Genomic DNA, 19362 nt, shown 5'->3' with positions numbered 1-19362 from the left:
TCTTCCTAGGAGGACAGGGGCATCTCCCCAGTCCAGCAACCGTCAATGGAATGGTACCTACCCAGCACAGCCCCACACCTGACAGAATCCCTTCACTGTGACCCTGGGGAAGGATGCTCTGGGCGTGACACTCAGGGACTCTGGAGTGGGAGCGGCCCAAAGGCAGACATCCTAGCTAACATCATTGCTTGAGAAGCACACGCTTGTCTGTGCTGTTATTGTTGCCTGTTCTCTCAGGTGAGGATCATCATCTAAGGTGGATTATTATCTGGAGCTGCCAGACACTTCTGCTTCCAAGATTTTTATATGAACAGGGCATGATCCTGAGAAATACCAGCTGTGAATCCTGGCCTAGCCACACCTTTCCTGGATAACCTGTCTTAACCTCCCCGACCCAAAGTTTACAAGACCAACCAGATTGCAGCAACATCACGGAGGCTGCACCTCATTAGCCTCTACATCAGGTTACAGACACCGAGAAGTGGAGACTGACCCCGTTTGCTTAATGCAAGTAAGAACTCTAATAAGGCCCTAAATTACTCCAGGTGAACCTGATGTAACTCTGTACTTGAACTTGCTTCTTCCTCTGTAGTTATAAAAGGTGTGGATGACAGGCTGTCGGGGGAGGAGGTGAGCAAACTTGAGAACACCAGCCGCAGGTGATTCTGAGCATCCAAGCCCTCATGGTTGAGTGGCCATCTGATGGGCCAGATGGGAGAGCTGAGGCATAGATTTTGCTCAAAGAGCCCATGAGGATGTCTGCTCCCTGGACAGGGTGATGGAGGTTGGGGGTGGGGGTGAGGGGTGTGTGTGGGGTGGGGCTTGTTAACATTTTGTTGGTGGGGTAATGTTAGTTTCCACCCACATTCCTAGGGATTTATACAAGTCCCATGGTTCCTATCTTCAGCTTCTTCCAAGGCGGGAGATGAAAATGTTAAGAAAGAGAAGCAAAAAGCTTCAAAAAGAAGACTTAGAACCCAAGGAAGCTCTAACGTGTATTTTGGGCACACACACGATGCACACACATGTATCAACTATAAAACAATAAAAATGAATCATTTTTACAAGTGTGGCATGGTGCTGCATGCCTTTAGTTCCAGCCCTTAGGGAGAGGTGGGTCTCTGTGAGTTCTAGGCCAGCCTGGTCTATAGAGTAAGTTGCAAGACAGAACCAGAATTACATAGTGAGGACCTGTCTAAACAAATAAACAAAACAAAACAAAACAAAAAAACAAAAAACAGAAAACAAAGAAGACCCTCCAGTATTCAGGGGACTGCAAAATGTCTCAACAGTAACAGTGATTTCTGTCCCAAGCATGACGGCCTGAGTTCCAACTCTTTGCAGCTACCTAAAAAAACGCAAGCATTTGAGTCAGTAACCCCAACACTGTAGGGGACAGAGACAGAAGAATCCATGTGCTCTGCTGTCCACGTGTTGCTGAAGAACCAATGAGGAATCAACTGTGTTAACAAGACAAGCTTTTAAAAAAATGTATCCCTACATATAAAGATTGATCAGATTTATGGTCAAAATAGATGCCACAGTTTAAAGGGCAGCGTTCCTTAAGCAGGATGCACTATTGCCACCTGGTGGTGACATACCAGAATTGCAAGAATAGGGCCTCGTCTTCAAACTTGAAGCACGTAAAAGTAATACACCGGCCGGTATTTGTGGCATTGTGCAAAGTCCTTACAGGGAAGGGACTGAACTAAATTACATAAATAAATACAAATAAATACTAATGTGTTTTGCATGGATGATCCCAAACAATATCACGCTCCCAACTCCTTTTTCTGTTATTTCACGTGTTTGTTTCATGAAACTCTCCCGAGAGGTTGTAAGCTACACAGTGAAGGCTATGAGGCAAACCAGTGCTTCTTGGGTTACAAATTCATAAGGAGTGGAGCCCTCTGATTGACAGATGATAAACCAATGACAAACAGCAACAGCCCCTAGCTCAGGACACAGCTCATTTGTGTGGCCACATCCACTGTTTCCACACCCTCTCCAAAGAACTTTCGTTGACTCTTCTAAGCTTTGGGAGTGTTTTTGTTTTGTTTGTTTGTTTGTTGTTTGTTTTTTATGTGTCTTTGTTTATATAGAGCATGTTGGTCAGCTAGGACCGGAAGCAGTGGTGGATATAAAGTAATAGGCAGGGCCATGTCTAATAAATGTAAATAATACGTATAGAGAAACACACAGACATGAAAACCCCACATACATTTTTAGAGGCGTGCCAACCGAATGCAAATACCTCTTTGCAAAATCCAACCACCTGGAGTTTTGTTGTTTTTTTTTTTTTTAAAGCTTTATTTATTTTCTATATGAGTACACTGTCACTCTCTTCAGACACATCCGAAGAGGGCATCGGATCCCACTATAGATGGCTGTGAGCTACCATGTGGTTGCTGAGAATTGAGCCCAGGACCTCTGGAAGAGCAGTCAGTGCTCTTGACCACTGAGCTATCTCTCCAGTCCAACACCTGGAGCTTTAACGTCCAAGAAAAATCACAGGCTTTTTCTCTAACACGAGAAACCACTACTGTGCTGAAAGGAGTAAGGGACTCCATCAACCGGTCAGCTGACTCGCCAGCATGCAAAAGTGACCTTAGAATCAATCCATGCTGTGCTTCTCAGTCACAGGAGAATGAACTGGAAGAATGCTGCTAGTTTGGGGGAGGGGAAGAGTTCCCACTTTAAAAAAAAAAAAAGACAAAACAAAACAAAATACTGGCAGGTTGCGTTTTAAGGGGAGAAGGAGCCATTTAAAAGCCAAATAAAAGAATCGGTGCAGGCTGCAAAAAGAAGGCAAACTATGTCGAAGCCCCGAACTTGCTCAGGCTCGGTTTATTTTCCAAGTTAATGCACTGGTGGTTGGGCCTGAAAGGAAAAAAAAAAAGTCAACGGGGAGAAAATAAACAGAGCGTTTGCAGAGCTCGCCCTGCGGCCTCTCGGACTGTCTGCTTACTATAACCCCCGTTTTAACATGTCATGATCGCTCTCACAGTGAAGACACCCTTCCTGCAGCAACGGACCAAGAATGCATGACTAATTCTAACCACTTGCACGCATCTCCCGATGGAAATTTCACATGGCTTCTATGGATTAGAGTTCTGTCAGCTGTACGGAGAGCAGCGACAGATACTAATGAGCTAGGCTGCTCCTCACATCAGCCCACGGGCATCCAGTGAGTGGCTGAGGGTTCCTCAGCGCCTGTTAGCCATGCAGGTGCTGCATGCATCCTGAGTCATAGTCACGGAAGGTCAAGGCAGGACTGGAGCGATGGCGACTGCTCTTTCAGAAAACCCACGGTTGGTTCCCGACACCCAGTGAGGTAGCTCACAACTGCCTGTATCTTGGTTCCAAAGGTCTCTTCTGGTCTCTTCAGCCACTGCACTCAGGTGCACATACTCACACACAGAGATATACACACATACACATACGTGTAATTAAACATAAAAATAAATTAAAAGGGGAAAGCAAGGATAGGAAAGCACGGACTCCAGAGAGAAGGAAGACGGGTGATGAGTTAGCATCTTAATCCTCAACACAGAGGGCTGGAGTTGGGATGACTTGCCCTGTGTGGTACCCGTCTCCAGGTATAGATCTTCCGATGCTAAGGAGGAAAGTGATGGATCCAAAGTAGACAGACACAGAGGCTCAAAGAGGTCAGTTTATTGCCCCCCAAAAAGAAACAGCTGCCTGTGCTTAAACACAGATAGACAAGTCTCAGACAGCTTCTTCCTACCACAGGCTGACAAGCACCTTTGAGTTGAGACGGGTGGCTGGGAACCTCAGGACCAAGTTCACAATCGGATGGACTGTGGTGATGTTTATACAACGGCACAGCTTCCCTTTTTACCACCAAAGCGTACACCAATACATGGCTCAAATGGTGGGCATTGAGATCCTGTGCTCAGGCTCTGCCCACTGCAGAAGACGTCCTCCCTGGCTGCCTTCAGATCAAGATCTAGAACTCTCCACTCTTCCAGGGCAGTGCCTGACTGGATGTGACCATGCTTCCCGCCTTGATCATCATGGCTTGAGCCTCCTCAGAGGCTGTAAGCCAGCCCCAATTAGGCAGAGCCCCTGGAAGAGTCACAGCTCCCCACGTCCAGCACATTTGATGTATACATGTGGGCAGGCCAATGTTTGATTCTTGGTCAAGGCTGTGTGGATGACTTTATGTTATGCCGTCTGTGAGGCTATGTTGTGCTGTTCTGTGCGCCAAGCCCTAGTTCGTCTGATGCCAGACTCTCTCAGCTCACAAGCTGACCCCCCATTCCTTTGGTCCATCTGAACTCTGCACCTCCAGCTTGGAAAGTCTTTTCTTTTCTGAGTGACCTTGGCTGCCTTCCACCAAGGCTTTACCTTTCCAGCCTGGCTCTACCCTCTCTGATCTAGCCCCCTGAACCTTCCTTGGCAGGCGACATCCTCCCAGGTGGGATGTGTGTAAAGCTATCTGATGTAGTCAGCTAAACACCCCATGACCTACCTCTGCTCTGAAGGACAGGCAACTCTTGCTCCCCAAACAAGGGCATCTGTGCGCCCGTACTCATGTCACGGAGGTGCAGCGGACACGAGATGGGCAGAAACCTAGTCACTGACTCTCCGTTTCCTGTTTTCTACTTGTAGAACAAGGGAGGAACAAGAATGAATTTAAGCTCACAGGCCCCAGGAGTGAACCTACCACTATTATTCGGTAGATAGACAGAACGTCAAACTGCCATTTAAATCTCTGTTTCTCTAACCCTAGGTGAGTGCAGCTCTCAGACCAAATCAGGAAGTTTTCTTGGCTGACAGTAGAAGGAAAAACAAGTCACAATTGGTCAAGTACAGAGAAGAGAGTCTGAGGAAGAAGTAGATGGAACTAAGGCACCCAAGGCTCCTTATGGGCTCTCCCCAAGGCTGGGGGCCATGGAGGAAGAGGGCCAGATAGCAAGGCAGCAGTCCAGGAAGACCATAGCAAACGGAGTCTTCTGGACTGACCCATGAGCTTGCTGCCACTGTGGCTACCAGCACGAGATCAAGCTATGCAGCATTTTATCACGGAATAGGGTGGGGTTTGTGAGCCCCCCTCCCCCACCCAGGACCTAGGCAGGAAGCTTCCGGGGGAGGTGGAGTCAGTTTCTCTAAGCCTGAGGCTCTCGGTAGCTCAACGACAGTGCAGTGGGAGGCTCTACACTCGGAGATACGCGGGCGGCATGAACTGGAGTTGATGGGTTATTAAATTAACTAAGAAAAGACGACACAAAATTGGTGGGGGTGGGGAGGTGGGGGTGGAGCTTCGAGGAATTGGTGGGAGGAGTTGGGTCAATATGATAAAAAAAAATACATTGTGTGAAGTTCCCAAAGAGTTAATGACGTATTTAAAGAAAAACAAGAACAAAAGGAAGGAAGGAAGGAAGGAAGAAAAGAAAGGGAGAAAGAAAAGAAAACAAAAGAAAAGAAAAGAAAAGAAAAATTTAAAAGTGTGGGAGCAAGAGGGAGGCTTTGTTTCCTAGGTCCTAGAACGTAGGGATGTCTGTGAATATAAATATCGCAATGCTAATACTATAAAAATAATAAAGTGGAATGGATACTAGCAGGTCTTTCAAAGCCGAACAGTAGCTTTGACAACAAATATCCATATTTCATCTGAAACTTGTGAAACCTTCGCCTGTAATCCCACGAGCGGCAACGCGGTAAATGAAAGCAGCAGGCAGTCGGGATTAATAATATTCTGTCTTACATCGGAAGAGCATTTGAAAGACGAGACTTGCTTTATCTATTCCCTGTCTTAATGGTCCTCATATTGAAACAGACTGAAGCCGCTAAGATGGGCTGGGAAGTAGTCAGAGATGTTTTATTAATTTATGGGAAAGTAAAGGACCCACCTCGAGGTTTAAGTGGGTCGTTCTGAAACCGTGAGGAGTCAGTGGTGTGGGGAAATGTGTGGAGGATGTGCCGCCTGACACTGGGCTGGGGTCAGGACCAGGAAAACTGTCCCCAGTGTGCTACAAGGGTCGACGGTCTAACAAGCACTCAGGAGAAAAAGCACTCTGTTCTCGTGTGGATTCTACCACATGCTTCTATCTTGCCACGGACTAGAAAGGCCATGTCAGTGACGCCGGGTACTTTTGTGGCCAAGCAGAATGCCTTTGTTGGTTAAGAGGAATAAAGGGGCTAGGTTTCCTTTTATTTTTCTAGTGTTCCATGATGACTGCAACCAGAAGCAAAACAAAACTGATGGGCATTCCCAGAATTCACAACTACGCACGCAATAGGGAAACGGAGAAAGAAACCGGCGTGCTGCCTGGCATTTCACTGAAAAGACTTGTTTTTGTCTAGACTAAGTGAAGGGCATTGTTTTTCTTTTGGAGGGCTGGACATTGTTAGGCAGGTGACTTTTTTGTTTGTGTAAATGCAGAAGCAAAGAAGACAAAATGATATTCAGAGTATGTTCTCTAGGCCATAAGTTTGATTCCAGTCGTAAGTTATGATTTTCTTGTTTCTCAAGTCTAGATTGATTGATTTTAGTATTACACAATTTAACACTGAGTGTCTTAAACCATGGAGAGTGATCTGGCTTCCTTTTTTTAAATTTATATTTTCAAGACAGGGTTTTACTGTGTAGCCTTGACTGTCCTGGAACTCTCTAGACCAGGCTAGCCGTGAACTCCCAGAAATTCACCCAACTCTAGCTCCAAGTGCTGGGATTAAAGCCTGCACCACCACCACCTGGCATCTAATTTCCTTTCTGTAGCTGTGACAAAGCATCACGCTCAATAGCAACTTGGGGACAGAAGGAGTTTATCGCCTTACACTTCTAGGTCAAAGTCCAGCACTGAGTGGGAGGCAAGGAGGAACTCAAATAGCTAGTCACGTGACACCCACAGTCAAGAGACTAGAAGAACAAAGGCGCTCCGCTGCCTTTGTTTTATACCGTTTAGGGACAGACAATAGGCTGGGTCCTCCTACATCAACAGACAATATGCTTCCCTCAAACATGCTCATGGGCAAACCAAGTAGTACAGAGAGGATCTACAGGAGTGAGAGGAAGGTAGAACCATGTCTCTTACAGAAGCATCTAGCAAACGTAGTTTTGGGGGCCCAGATAAGTCTATATGGCTGTGGACTGCCTTGTTCATTACAGAACACATAGTAAGTAGCCCAAACTTGTCCCACATTTTTTGGTAGTAATGGCCTGTCATTTCTTTTACAACCGAAACCACCTCCACACTCTGCCAGATACCACCTAGGAAGGCAAGTCTCTGCTACCCTAATACCCACCATTTGAATTCCTACTGTGTTCTGTGTACATTTTAAACAAAACCAAGTAAACACTCCTATCGTAGTAGGTGCCACCACAGCTGGAGATTACTTAGAAGGAAATTAGAGGCTCGAAGACAGGAATATAGTGCAGATGCCAGAACCATTGCACAAGGAAGTTTAGAAGAGATAAAAGAATAAAGAGGACAATGAACAGAAAGAGAGAGGTATGCCCCGAGGCCTACTACAGTGACGGGAATGACCATGAGGAAGAATGCTCTTCTGGGGTTCAGGCCCAGACTCCACAGGTGGGAATTCATGCCTACGACTGTGTAAACAGTCAAAACCCTATGTCCTAGAAGGTCTTAGGCTCCAGAGGGAGCCTACTATTGTTTACCTGGAGTGAAAGGGCATCAAATTGTGTCTATAGGTTTATGTTCATAGGCAAATGCTATACCCAGCCTCAGTCAGAGAAGCTTTGCAATGAACTATGCTGAATATAGATTCCCCCCACCCCGGGGTTTTAAACAGTGCCGTTTATTGGGTGACATTTTCCTAGAAGGATGGTCCTTGGCAGCAGCAACAGAAAGGGGGGGGTCTCCACAAATCGTGTCATATTGAATGACATAATTTACCTCATCAAATTAAAAATGTTACCTGGGTTATCTTAAGTAACTAGGAGCCAGGGTCCAGCTGTAGATGTCTACATGTAACTCTGAATGACTTGTTCTATTCAGACCATGTTCAGAAACTGACTATATAGGTTTATTCTGAAGCAATCTAGATGACTGTGGTTGTGACTCTAGAGGCCTGGAGTCATTTCAAGCCCAGGCTATACATCAAATATCGATCCTTTTGGTAAGGGCAGTACCTGCCTTCATCTCCGAGAGTTCAATAGGAGCTTCTCAGGCTTCTACTTAGAAGGGATACACACTCTTAACTAGCTACCCAAGGCATTAAGAAGAAGCGGTGGTTGAGTGTTTAGCCCTCAATAGGACACCGATAGTACCCCTGTAAGGTTCAGAGAACATAGAGGAAGAGGAACTGGAAAGAAGGTAAGAGCTAGAAGACAGGGAGACAGGCTGTGAAATGTTGCCTCTAAGGCGTGACACTGTTTTAGCAGTCCTAATCTCAGAGCAGCTGTGGCCACCTATCAACAACTTAAACCTATCAACAGCCAATCATGGATCAGGGAGGAACTCAGAAGTCCATACTCTGCTCTGATGAACTACTGGCTTCTAACTATGGGTACATTTGGGAGAAGAGGCAGTCACTGTCTTCATTTGTGTACCTACAGGTAAGTCCACTAGGTTTCAATAGATGATTTAAAAAAACAAAAACAAAAAAACAAAACAAAACAAAACCAAAAACCAAACCCATGGTCACACAGATGGCTCTGGTTAAACTCAAAGGGTCACAAGACAAACTATAAAGACATGAGTACAAGAGAGGGCCTTGTAAGAAGGAAGTGTGTGTGTGTGTGTGTGTGTGTGTGTGTGTGTGAGAGAGAGAGAGAGAGAGAGAGAGAGAGAGAGAGAGAGAGAGAGAGAGAGAGAGAGAGAACGCACCATGCAGAAGTGCTGAAACTCTGGAGAAGAGCTGTTGGGAGGTTGCTGACAAGCTCTAGGTAGCAAATGAAAATGAAGACAGAGATGTTCATATGGCCATGTTTTCAAACTCTCCCACAGGCGAATCCCTCATGATGAGTCTAGAATCATATCCCTGTGGGAGATGGGGTGTTGAAAGACCCATGTTTCCTCTTGAACAAGCCAGAAAAAGGATGCCTTTCTGTTACATGATATTTGCATTTGCTCTTGTATGGTTTATTCCTTAAAACAAAAAAAGGGTTGTCTCTTTAAACCAACATGCATGGGTTTCCTTTAATCTAACTCTACCGACCTCAAGCAGAGGGAATCCAGAAGATTTTGCTCTGTTTTGTTTTGCTTTGAAGGTGGAGTCTCGCTATGTCCCGGAACTCATTAAGTAGATCTAACTCACAGAGATCCTCCTGCCTCTGCCTCTCTAGTGTTGGGATTAAAGCTGTGCTCATTGGGAGCTGGGAAGACTAATACCATGGTTTAAGAACCGTGAGATTCAAGTGTTCTCTTTATTTCACAGGGATGATGGTAAGTAACATTAGGAAGGTTCTCCTGGCTCTGGAAACTTCCTAGAACACCTTGGTGTCTTCCACTCTATATTAATTACTTCTTGTTGAGATAAAATGTTTAACAAAAGCAACTGAAGGGAGGTTCATTTTGGCTCACAACTGGAAAATATGTCCCAGAGTGAGTGGGCAAATGGTGTAGGACCTTGAAGAAGAGACCCAATAGGCCGCAACCAGCCAGGAAGCAGAGATGAATGTGGGTGTGCAGGTCATTTTTCTCCTTTGTATTCAGTCCAGGACCCATCCCGTGGGTTGGCACCATCCACGTTTAGATCCTCCCACTTCAATGAACCTCAGTGAAGGGAGTTCTGGAAATTCCCTTCAAGGCATGCTCAGGGACCTGTCTCTTTCCTGACTCTAGGTCCTGTCAAACTGACAGTATTAACCATCACCTAGACAGAGATTTCTTAATCAGAATCTCTCAAGGATTAAGAACCCCTCTGATGATAGAAACCCATTTCTCCTCCATTCTCTGTGATTCTCAAAAGAGAAGGCTCTACACAGGGATCTTCAGACGTGTGCGAAAGTCCAGTTCAAGCACACTTTCATCTTGGCACGTGGGTCTCCTTTCCTAACTAAAGAACCCATCACAGCTCTTTCCCAGAAGGTTGCAACAAAGATCAAGTGAGCACCCACCTAGCATCTCCAGGGCCATCAGAAGGTTTCCCCTTTCATCTTGTTGTGGGATAAAACTAGTTAGGAAAAAATAAAACAAAACAAAACCTCTGTAAGACTCTTCCAGGGAAACAGTGTTCTCCAGAGATGAGAGAGAGAGAGAGAGAGAGAGAGAGAGAGAGAGAGAGAGAGAGAGAGAGGCAGACACACTCACAGAAGCAGACACAGAGAGTCATAGAGACAGAGACTGAGAGAAACACACAGAGAAAGAGACAGAGACAGAGAGACAGTGTGTTTGGCATCACAGACCACAGACACCAGGATTTACCTGCCCCTGACACACAGCTATTCCTTCACTGTCCAAACATCAGGGGAAACATGTCTCTCTTGCTTTTATGAACTTCCAAGGTAATAAAGACTTGTGTTCAAAGCACTCTCACTTTCAAAAAAGAGTCATTAATACTTTTTTATGAAGTCAGAACCCATTAGTGAAGATATATCACTTTGTCAGCTCAGCAGGGACCATCAAAGGTGGTCAAGGAATGATGTTGACTATCAGGCTGGACTGGGCTTCACAATTGGATGTTGTCTGTGGAAGCCAGAACACAAAGGCTCAAGGCATCTCGGTCATTTGAAAATCCCTGGGTATTGATGTACAGCTGAGAGATAACGTCAAAGCATCCTGGGTAAGCTGATGGGTGCTCTGGAGGCGTCCGCATACCCAATACATCCTACTGTAAGGCATATTCAGACTCACTAGCAGTGCCTAAATAATTCAGGAATGGAATGGTAGAAGTTTATTCATTCACGCAGCCAGGCTCGGGCAGGAAAATGCTGAGGTGAAGGGGAGACAACAGACCAAGCTAGTAGAGTCCTTTTGGGTTTGGATCCAAGTACTCTGATGTCTATATCCTGTTTCTACCGAATGCATCTACATTTTTATTGAACAAGGTTATTTTATTTGTATGTTAATGCCATGGTGTGGTCCATCTGACCTCAGACTGACAGTTGCCCCCTGCTGGGAAGGGACTACCTCAGCCGGGCAGAGAGTCAGGGCACAGCTCTGAACAGGGGCTTGTTACAAAGAGCCGAGGTGGGGGTGCTGCAGGCAGTGGGTTTAAGGGTCACTGAGAGGGGATATCAAGGGGGAAGGACTTCATCATAGTAAACTTTCCAAGATTCTTGTTACAGGTATGCCTGGGTGAGCCAAGAAGGGTTTCTGTTTACTCCAATTTATGGAGACTTATTAAGCCTGGATGGTAAAGCGAGGTATGGTGGCCCATACCTTTCATTCCAGATAAAGGCAGTAGATCTCTTTGAATTCCAGGCCAGGAAAGGCTATGTAGGAAAGTACTCTCAAACAAAAACAACAAAAAGACTGGCCAAAGGGGCAGGAGCAAGTATTAGCTTAGACTCAAGGGTGTTTGACTAAGACAGTCAAGGATGGTCTGTCTGTCTGGGAAAGAAAGGGTGAGGAGTACAACAGGCTATGTTAGGACTTGGCAAAGGGGGTGTTCTTTGTCTCTGTCTGTCCATCTGTCTGTCTGTCCATCTGTCTGTCTGTTGGTCTGTCTCCTCCCTGGGGTCTCATGTAGCACAGACTAGCTTCAAACTGGCTACATAGCCAAGGATGACCTTGATCCTGAGGGCTGGGATTCTGGATGTGCCCCACCATGCCCAGTTCTATGCGGTGCTTCTGATCAAACCAGCGCTTTCTCCACACGGGGCAAGTGGTTTACCTTTACCAACTGAGCTCCATTCCTGGCCTGGCAGCAAAGGTTTCTCAAGAGGTTTAGGCTGCCTGGGGTGTCAGGAGCAGGGAGTAGAAAATCAAATTCACACCAAATAGGCAGCAGGGCACTTGTCAGACAGAGATTGGTAAATGCCAGTGGCTCCTGTGGTGACAGAGCTTTTCAATAGGGTCACTATACACAACCGGTGGGATCTGAATGGATGTCCGTCCTGTGCATTATGGGACATAAGACGGCCTCCCTAACCTCCCCACACTGGATGCCAAGTAGCACTGGCTTAGTCTGCCACTTCTCGACATTCTGACCAACAAACTGTCTCTAGGTATTTGTCCAAGGAAGAATGTCCCTGAAAGGGAAGGAGAGAGAAAGGAGAATGTGCAGAGAGTACCACAGACCATCAAGCAGGTAAGTGGCTGCCTCATGGCGCACAAAGCACACACACCAGCACACGTGACGGGATTGTATATATAATAAAAGCAAACTCTGCTCGTCTCTGAATATGACTGTTTTCTATGCAACTGAAAAATACAGAAGTGAGTTTATACTTGGAGACTGGAAAAAAACCAGGTTTGTTTGAACCCCTATTTAAGAAAAATGGCAAGGGATAAGACAAACCATCTGAAATGCTCTTTATGCACTGAGATATTTGGGAAGGAAAATATTCGTATATCTGATGAAGAAGCAAGGATGCAGATGAGACAAGATATATAAGTGCTTCCTAGGGCCAGCAGGACGGTTCATTGGGTAAATTCCAGGCTATGTGAGCCTAACTCAGATGTGATCCTCAGAACTCAGCACGGACATGAGTACACACACACACACACACACACACACACACACACACACACACACACACACACACAGTAATGATACACTGCCTTTTTTTAACGTTTAAAGTATGCTCTCTAGGGCTAATTTAGCCGCTATCTTGAAAAACATTTGCATGGATGGCCACTTTTAACTTTATAATTCTATTTTCCATTTGATATTTTACATTTTATCTTACCTTCATATTTAAAACTTAAATATAAAGGGGAAAGGGAACAGCTCCCGCTCTGGGCTGTGTACTTGATTTGTACTCTCTGTGGCACTCTATGGAGATTTTACAATTATTTCCTAATTTAAATAACCCCAATTTCAGCTGACAATGAGCAGGTGGCAAGTTTGTTGGCCCATCCCCATCTGACCTCGCTTGCGTTTTCTTTTTTTCATTCCCCAGGCATAATTAGCAAAGGACAGAGAGCCGGCTATTTAACGGGCTATTCCGGCTAATTTTTAATCTCTTCTAACGCAGGAATTTAAAAAATGCCTGCTTGAGAGCTTCGGGGATTACTAAATAATAAACCCTGAAGGTTCCAAAATCTGGTTAATCGTCAGACCTGGAGAATATGAAATATAGTGTTAATTTAGAATAACATAATGCCTAAAAATGAAGTGGGTAAGGTCTAATTGAGCTATGAAGGGCTCGCCTGGTATTGTGTAATATGAGAGATGCTAACCCGGGATGGCTGAATTGTAGATAACCATTACTCTTAGCAAATATGCTCATTGGGGTCCCTCGCTCTTCATTACCCAACCTCATAAAGTACACGCCTGCATATTCCGATAAAACATAAAACGGCAAGGCAGAGGCACAATTAGGACGGACCAAGAAGCGGCATCGTAAACTGGTATCTGTCTGCAAATGATTGTTCATTTGACCGTGATAAATATTTACCAGTGCCCAGTACAACAAACCCTTGGACAACCGTAGCCCGTGCTAAAAACAAAGGAGGGCATTTAGACTTTTGAGTTTCTTCCATTTGGATAAGCGAGACCCCTTTAATTCAAAATGTGACTCGATGGACTGCCAGGATTTTGACTTTAAATGGTGATCACCCTGTAGGAACCAGCCAGAACATGGTGGGTGTGTATGGCCAGGCTCTGCTTAAAGCGACCTGGGTTTCCTGGGCGCTCCAAGTGAAGACCACAGAATGAAGGAAAAGGGATGAAAATATAACTGTTGATTTGTATGGCTGTGCAGCTCATAAACTTTTATGCTGTTGGAACTCGTGGGAAAAATGTGTTCTATGTATGTATGTATGTATGTATGGTTTATTTATTTGTTTATATATTTATTGGTTTTTTGAGTTAGGATTTCTCTGTGTAGCCCTAGCTGCCCTGGAACTAGCTCTGTAGTCCAGGTGGGCCTCAAATACATAGAGAGCCACCTGCCTTTGCCTCCTGAGTGCTGGGATTAAAGCCCTGCACCACCATCTGGCAAAAAGAAAAAGTGTTTTAGAAGATTTTAGAAGATGAAAATAAACTCCTTAATGATGCTTAGTCTCTTGTTGGTCATGATGTGCTAACTGGGGATGCACGAGGAAAGTGGGATATAGAGCTGTACAGATGTGCATGTGTGTGTGAGCACGCACTTGTGTGTGCATGTGGGCACAGACTCAGGCCCTTGTTCAGAGAAGGGCTCTGTGGATTAGCACACAGCATTGTATGTCCTCCAGAGCACAGGATCACAGGAGAAAAGACCAGGTGAGGCAGGAGAGAATGGTTTTTGTAGCATCCTCTACAAATAGAAATAGCCCGAAACTACTGGACCAATCCTGAGAGAAACTGGAGTGAGTTGCTCTCAAAACCAAACAGTAAGGACTCTTACACATGAGCATGCATGGCTCCCAGTCACCAGTCGCCAGTCACCAGCCTGCTTCTGTTACCTGGTGACTCAAGACATCTGGACTTTGGCCAGGGATGTGATATTTCTAAACAAGGTTCAGGGGATGCTGCTGATATTGTTGATATGTGAGTGATAGCAAAGGAAGGCTCTAGAAGGTGACACTTGGGGGACACATCCCTGGTAAGAGTGTAAATGTCTCATCCCAAACCTATTGTCCTTTCCTTTCTCACCATCTGATTTCTTCCCCATCTTCTGTCTTTTGTTTTGTTTATTTTATTTGTCTATTCCAATTCCCATCTCTCATATTCTTCGTCCTCCTGTCCCTTCCTATCCTTTCTTTCCATCACTCTTTTTCCCCCCACTCTGAAGCTTGCCTTGAAATCTCTAGCTCAGTCAGAAGTGGCCTTGGGCTTCTTCACGGTGACCAATACTGTCAGAAAAGAAGCAGATCCTGAAAACAGGGTCTCCTTTCCCAGTGAGCAAAATGAAGGCAAGGTCAGAGCAGAGCAGGCACGGTATGGATTCTGTTCCGGGCACACAGGAGCAAGGCGCTTTTCCATTCAGCGTCCTATAAAGCAAAACCAAGCCCCGTGGGTGTGATTTTTAAACGTACGGCCGACACTGGGTGCACACGCTACTGGTAGCCTGAGCTGGTTCTCAGCATTCATTTTCATTTGTGGGTTTTTGTGACATTTTAGGATAAATAGTCTTGAGGTCGAGATACAATGCACACTCAACTCCTACACTGTGGGAAGATTTATAGCAAGAATGACCGTTGGAAGAACATCACTAGGGGAGGAATCACTTTGGGCAGACTTGGCTCCTATAGCCTCTCTTCTCCTGCTGGACTCTGAAGATCAGATTCACACAGCCAGCAAGTAAGTCCTCTGGTCTTACCAGTGAATCATCTGACATGCAGACTGGCCACATACTCAACCACACCTTTAGGGAAAAATCCTAGCTGTCTTGGCTGTGGCCGGACAAGATGACCTCACACATCCTTAACATGTCTCCTGGGTCATCAAGTCAGAACGGAAACTCTGACTAGAATCCGTGAGGAGGAGATGCCAAGAGTCTTCAGTATATCTAGGCAATACCTCAGGAGGCGGACCACGTTACAATGAATATCAGAGAGAGAAGAGAAAAATAAGACTCCCCTTGTCCCCAGAATAAAAATCAAAATGCTTCCAAACAAGGTCCTTTACCAATATCTACAGGCACAGGGAGGGTGGCAGAGATGTTTGGGCTCTCCTCACCTCTAGACGAGTTCGGCTCCAAGTCTCTGCGACAAGGTCATCTGACAACTGGTTTTTTCCTGGTGCTAAGTTTCTTCTCTGGCTGCCCCCAAGCTTTCAGACTTTTTTTTCCAAGCAGGAGATTCCTGGGAATATTCTAATTTCTTGGGGCTCATTCTTTCAAAGTGGCAAGCTGGGGCCCCCCGCATTTGGTTTGGACCAGTTGTCCAAAGGACTCTCCTACAAAACCAAGTCGGAGGACAGGCTCCATCTCAAAGGGCAGCCTGCTGAGGCCACTAGGGCGGAACTGGCTGACTCGCCACCCTAAGGTTTGTGCTGAGCAGTGGAAACTGTCCTGTCCACTTCAGGCAATTAACCGGAGTGAGCTTGGCTAATCAGGTTTAACACCTGCAACGCAGAGTCCTCTGAGATCAGGCTTTCTGGGTCCCCAAGTCCCAGTCTGTCCATGGAGACTCCACCAGGCAGAGACCCTTTCACTGCCTGATTCAGCTTCCTTCCTTTATTGTAAACAGAGGAACACGCTGGTGGCACCCACCAGAGTTTGGGTGGGTGGGTGGGGTTGAGGGAGAGGTCCTGATTGAAAGGTTCTGGTTTGATTGTCCAGGTGCCTCCTTAATCCATGAAAGTGATTTAATTAAGAAACGATGCATCTAAACCGAACCAGCTCCTATTCTGTCCAGTATAAAGTGCTACAGAAATCCAACAGGCCCCAAGTATCTAGTCACTAGCTGAGACCAAACCTTATTTAAATCTTAATTTAAATGTAAATAGTGCCCACCCTCTCAGGCCCCTGGCTACACTACCTATTAGAAAGACCAGGTCCTTATGCCTTTCTTTAGTCTAACTTCCCATTCCTCCCAGGAAAGTAAAGCAAAGGTCATTTTATACCTAGGAGTCAACTGAAACTAGAGCTGACTTCGTGAGTTCAGTATCACACGGCCCAGTTCACCAGGTCTCCTCTGATTCTAGGATTCACAGGGCTAAGAGACTTCACAGCTAATGGGTTGGTAGATGGTCCTGGGGAAGCCACAGCTCAGAACTCTGCCTAAGCAAAGTGAAGGACACTGATTCTTGATGAGGCAGAATAGTAGGAGAGGGAGATGAAGAGGAGAGAGAGAGGGAAGGAGAGAGGAAGGGAGGGAGGGAGGGAGGGACGGGCTGCAGAGATAGCTCAGTAGTTAAGAGCAGGTGCAACTCTTGCAAAGGACTCTGGTTCAGTTCTCAGCACCCACATTGTAGCTCACAGCCACCTATAACTCCAAGTCCAGGGGACTCAAGACACACACTTCTGGCATCCTTGGGAACCAGGGATACCTGCAGAACACTCACATACATGCAGGCAAAACACTCATACACATCAAATAAAATGAACACCTTAAAAGAAACAAAGAGTAACAGGAAAGAAGCCAATCGCCAGGCAAAGCAAGGAAACTCGCCACAGTCTGCTACATGTAACAAACAGCAGGTGCAAAAAGCTTCCGGGATACACACAGGAGAGAGCGGAAGCAGGCAGGTGCGGTGGATCCGGGCTCTGACTGCCTGTCTTTCCCCCAGCTCCTACCCTTTCCCTTTTAAAATAAGCTGCCTCCATTTGCATCCATATCCAGGGGCCCTGGTCCACTACTTTGCTTGGGATGAGGAAGCTGGGGCCTGAGGTGTATCCCAGACCCTGATTCTCGGTCCCAACCACTGCCCTTAACGGAACTGAGCTGGGACACCTCTTTCCGCCAGAAAGACTCTATTAAAGATCTTATTCTCCTCTTATTAAGTATGCATATCCACTTAGATTTGAGCAGCTTCTGCCAGGAATGAGTTCTATGGAGGCTTCTTGCTGCTTCATGAACACTGGGAAAAAAAATAAAAAATAAGTCCTGTGTTGTTATTGTATTCTGGCCTCACCATAAACTCCTTGTAGGGCTGAACCACTCTCTGCCCTCTACTGCATCAATCACCATCATCAAAAAGGAGCCTGAGAGTCTCAGGTCCGGGAGGTCACGTCCACCCTTGACTCACTGGGTTAGTTGGGACTTGGTCCTCTCTGACTCCATCTCTGGACTGAACACAGCTGAGTCCTGCTGTCATGGTGACAGCCCGGACTCCATCAAATGGGCTTCCTGAGATCCTAGAAACAGGTTCACCCCTGTGAGCACAGCTGTCTCTCCCCGAGGCACAGAGGCGGCTCAGAGGAAAAGCGAAGCAGAAAAGCAGAGAGAAGGGAGAACCTGACTGAAGACAGGCTTGCTCTGAGCAGTGTGTGGAGGGTGGCCGCGCATCAGCAGAATCGTCCTTAGTCTGAAAATGCTATTGGGCAACCAACAGTTTCCAAAGCCCAGATGTAGATCGTTAACAGAGGGCGCACTGCGCGTGTGTGCGTGTGCGCGTGTGCGAGTGTGCGCGTGAAGACCAGAGCCTATGTCAGGATCTTCCTAGGCTGGAGCTCACAAATTCCACAAGGCTGCCTGAACCCCAAGCATCCTTTCAGTTCTAGGAGAACAAGAGCACACTACTATTTCTGGCAGCTTTAGACGTGGATGTCAGGTCTGAACTCGGGCCCTCGTGTTGGCATGGTACCCGTTTTCCTAAGCCGTCTCAGAAGCTGCTAGATCTCCTTTTCAAAAGGTCTGAACAGTGACTTTTCAGCCATTAAAAAATAGGCAGGGGGGTGAGGGCTCTGGAGAGATGGCTCAGGGGCTAAAAGCACTTGCTGTGTTTTGCAGGGGACCCAGGTTCAGTTCTCTTTACCCATATCCAGCAGTTCATACCTACTGTTAACTCCAGCTCCAGGGGATCGAATACCCTCTTCTGGCCTCTGTGGGCTTTTGCATTCATGGGGATAAATCCCAACCCAGAGCCAGGAGCACATAATTAGAAATAAATCTTTTTTAAAAGAATAGGTAATGAACAGACAGGAACTCAAAGCATTTGCAATGAACCTGTGAGCTTTACCCGAGGCAGGCATAATGCATAATTGAAAATTACTGGGCTTGGTGGTCCCTGCAAGAGGGTGAGACACACTAAGATTTTAATAGAAAAACAACCCACGGCTCCTTAGTAAAAGTGTACGGAGGCATTAATAAAATAGGTCTGTTTCTTTTTCTCGAAATTTTATTTAGTTTTATTTAGGTGTGTGCTTGTGCCTGCTTATCTGCATGTGCGCGATGTGTGTGTGGTTGTGTGTTCCTGCATTGCAGTTACAGGTGGCTGTGAGGGCTGGGCACGGAACCCGGGATCTTCTGTGTGAACATTAAGTGTTCTCAGCCGCTGAGCCCCTCTCTAGAACCCCTGCTGCTTTTTATTATTTAATTGCGCTCTGCCAATAAAGGTGCGATTGCCAAAATCATCCGGAGGAAACAGTCTTTGCTCAGGCCTGTTTTCCCGTCCTCTTTCGCTTGATATTTCTAAATTAACTTATCAATAATGGATTAAAGTGATATGCAAAAGTGGAACAATACTGCACCTTTAAGGAAATATTATTTTTCCTCGGGTCCTATCAAGGTAAATTTCATCAGTATTCGAAGAATGGGCAAAGCACTTCGACAATTTATTTCAATAAAAGAAGACTTAGCCGAAAGGAGAATAAATGATGAGAACTTGCTTTAAACTGATTTATTCCCTGCAGCAATAAAAGGAATGTTTCTTCACTCAGCTGTTTAATAT

At 45.9% G+C, this 19362-nt stretch overlaps 1 protein-coding gene across 13 annotated transcripts in view; it reads right to left on the bottom strand.

The window, feature by feature from the left end:
* Wwox (WW domain-containing oxidoreductase) overlaps positions 1 to 19362 on the bottom strand; it is a 927977-nt gene that overhangs the window by 417829 nt on the left and 490786 nt on the right. For 3 of the 13 annotated variants that reach the window (XM_087594233.1, XM_087594228.1, XM_087594239.1), the window contains one exon: positions 2282 to 2880. Coding sequence is in view for 2 of the 3 variants with exons in the window: in XM_087594228.1 (XP_087450354.1) it covers positions 2837 to 2880 (44 nt within the window). In the remaining variant the exon portion in view is untranslated. 13 annotated transcript variants of the gene reach the window in all.

The sequence above is a fragment of the Rattus norvegicus genome, chromosome 19 (assembly GCF_021556685.1).
Source record: "Rattus norvegicus strain SHRSP/BbbUtx chromosome 19, alternate assembly SHRSP_T2T, whole genome shotgun sequence".
Lineage (NCBI taxonomy): Eukaryota > Metazoa > Chordata > Mammalia > Rodentia > Muridae > Rattus > Rattus norvegicus.
Note: the sequence above shows the minus strand (reverse complement) of the source record. Positions and strands in the feature narration are given on the sequence as shown.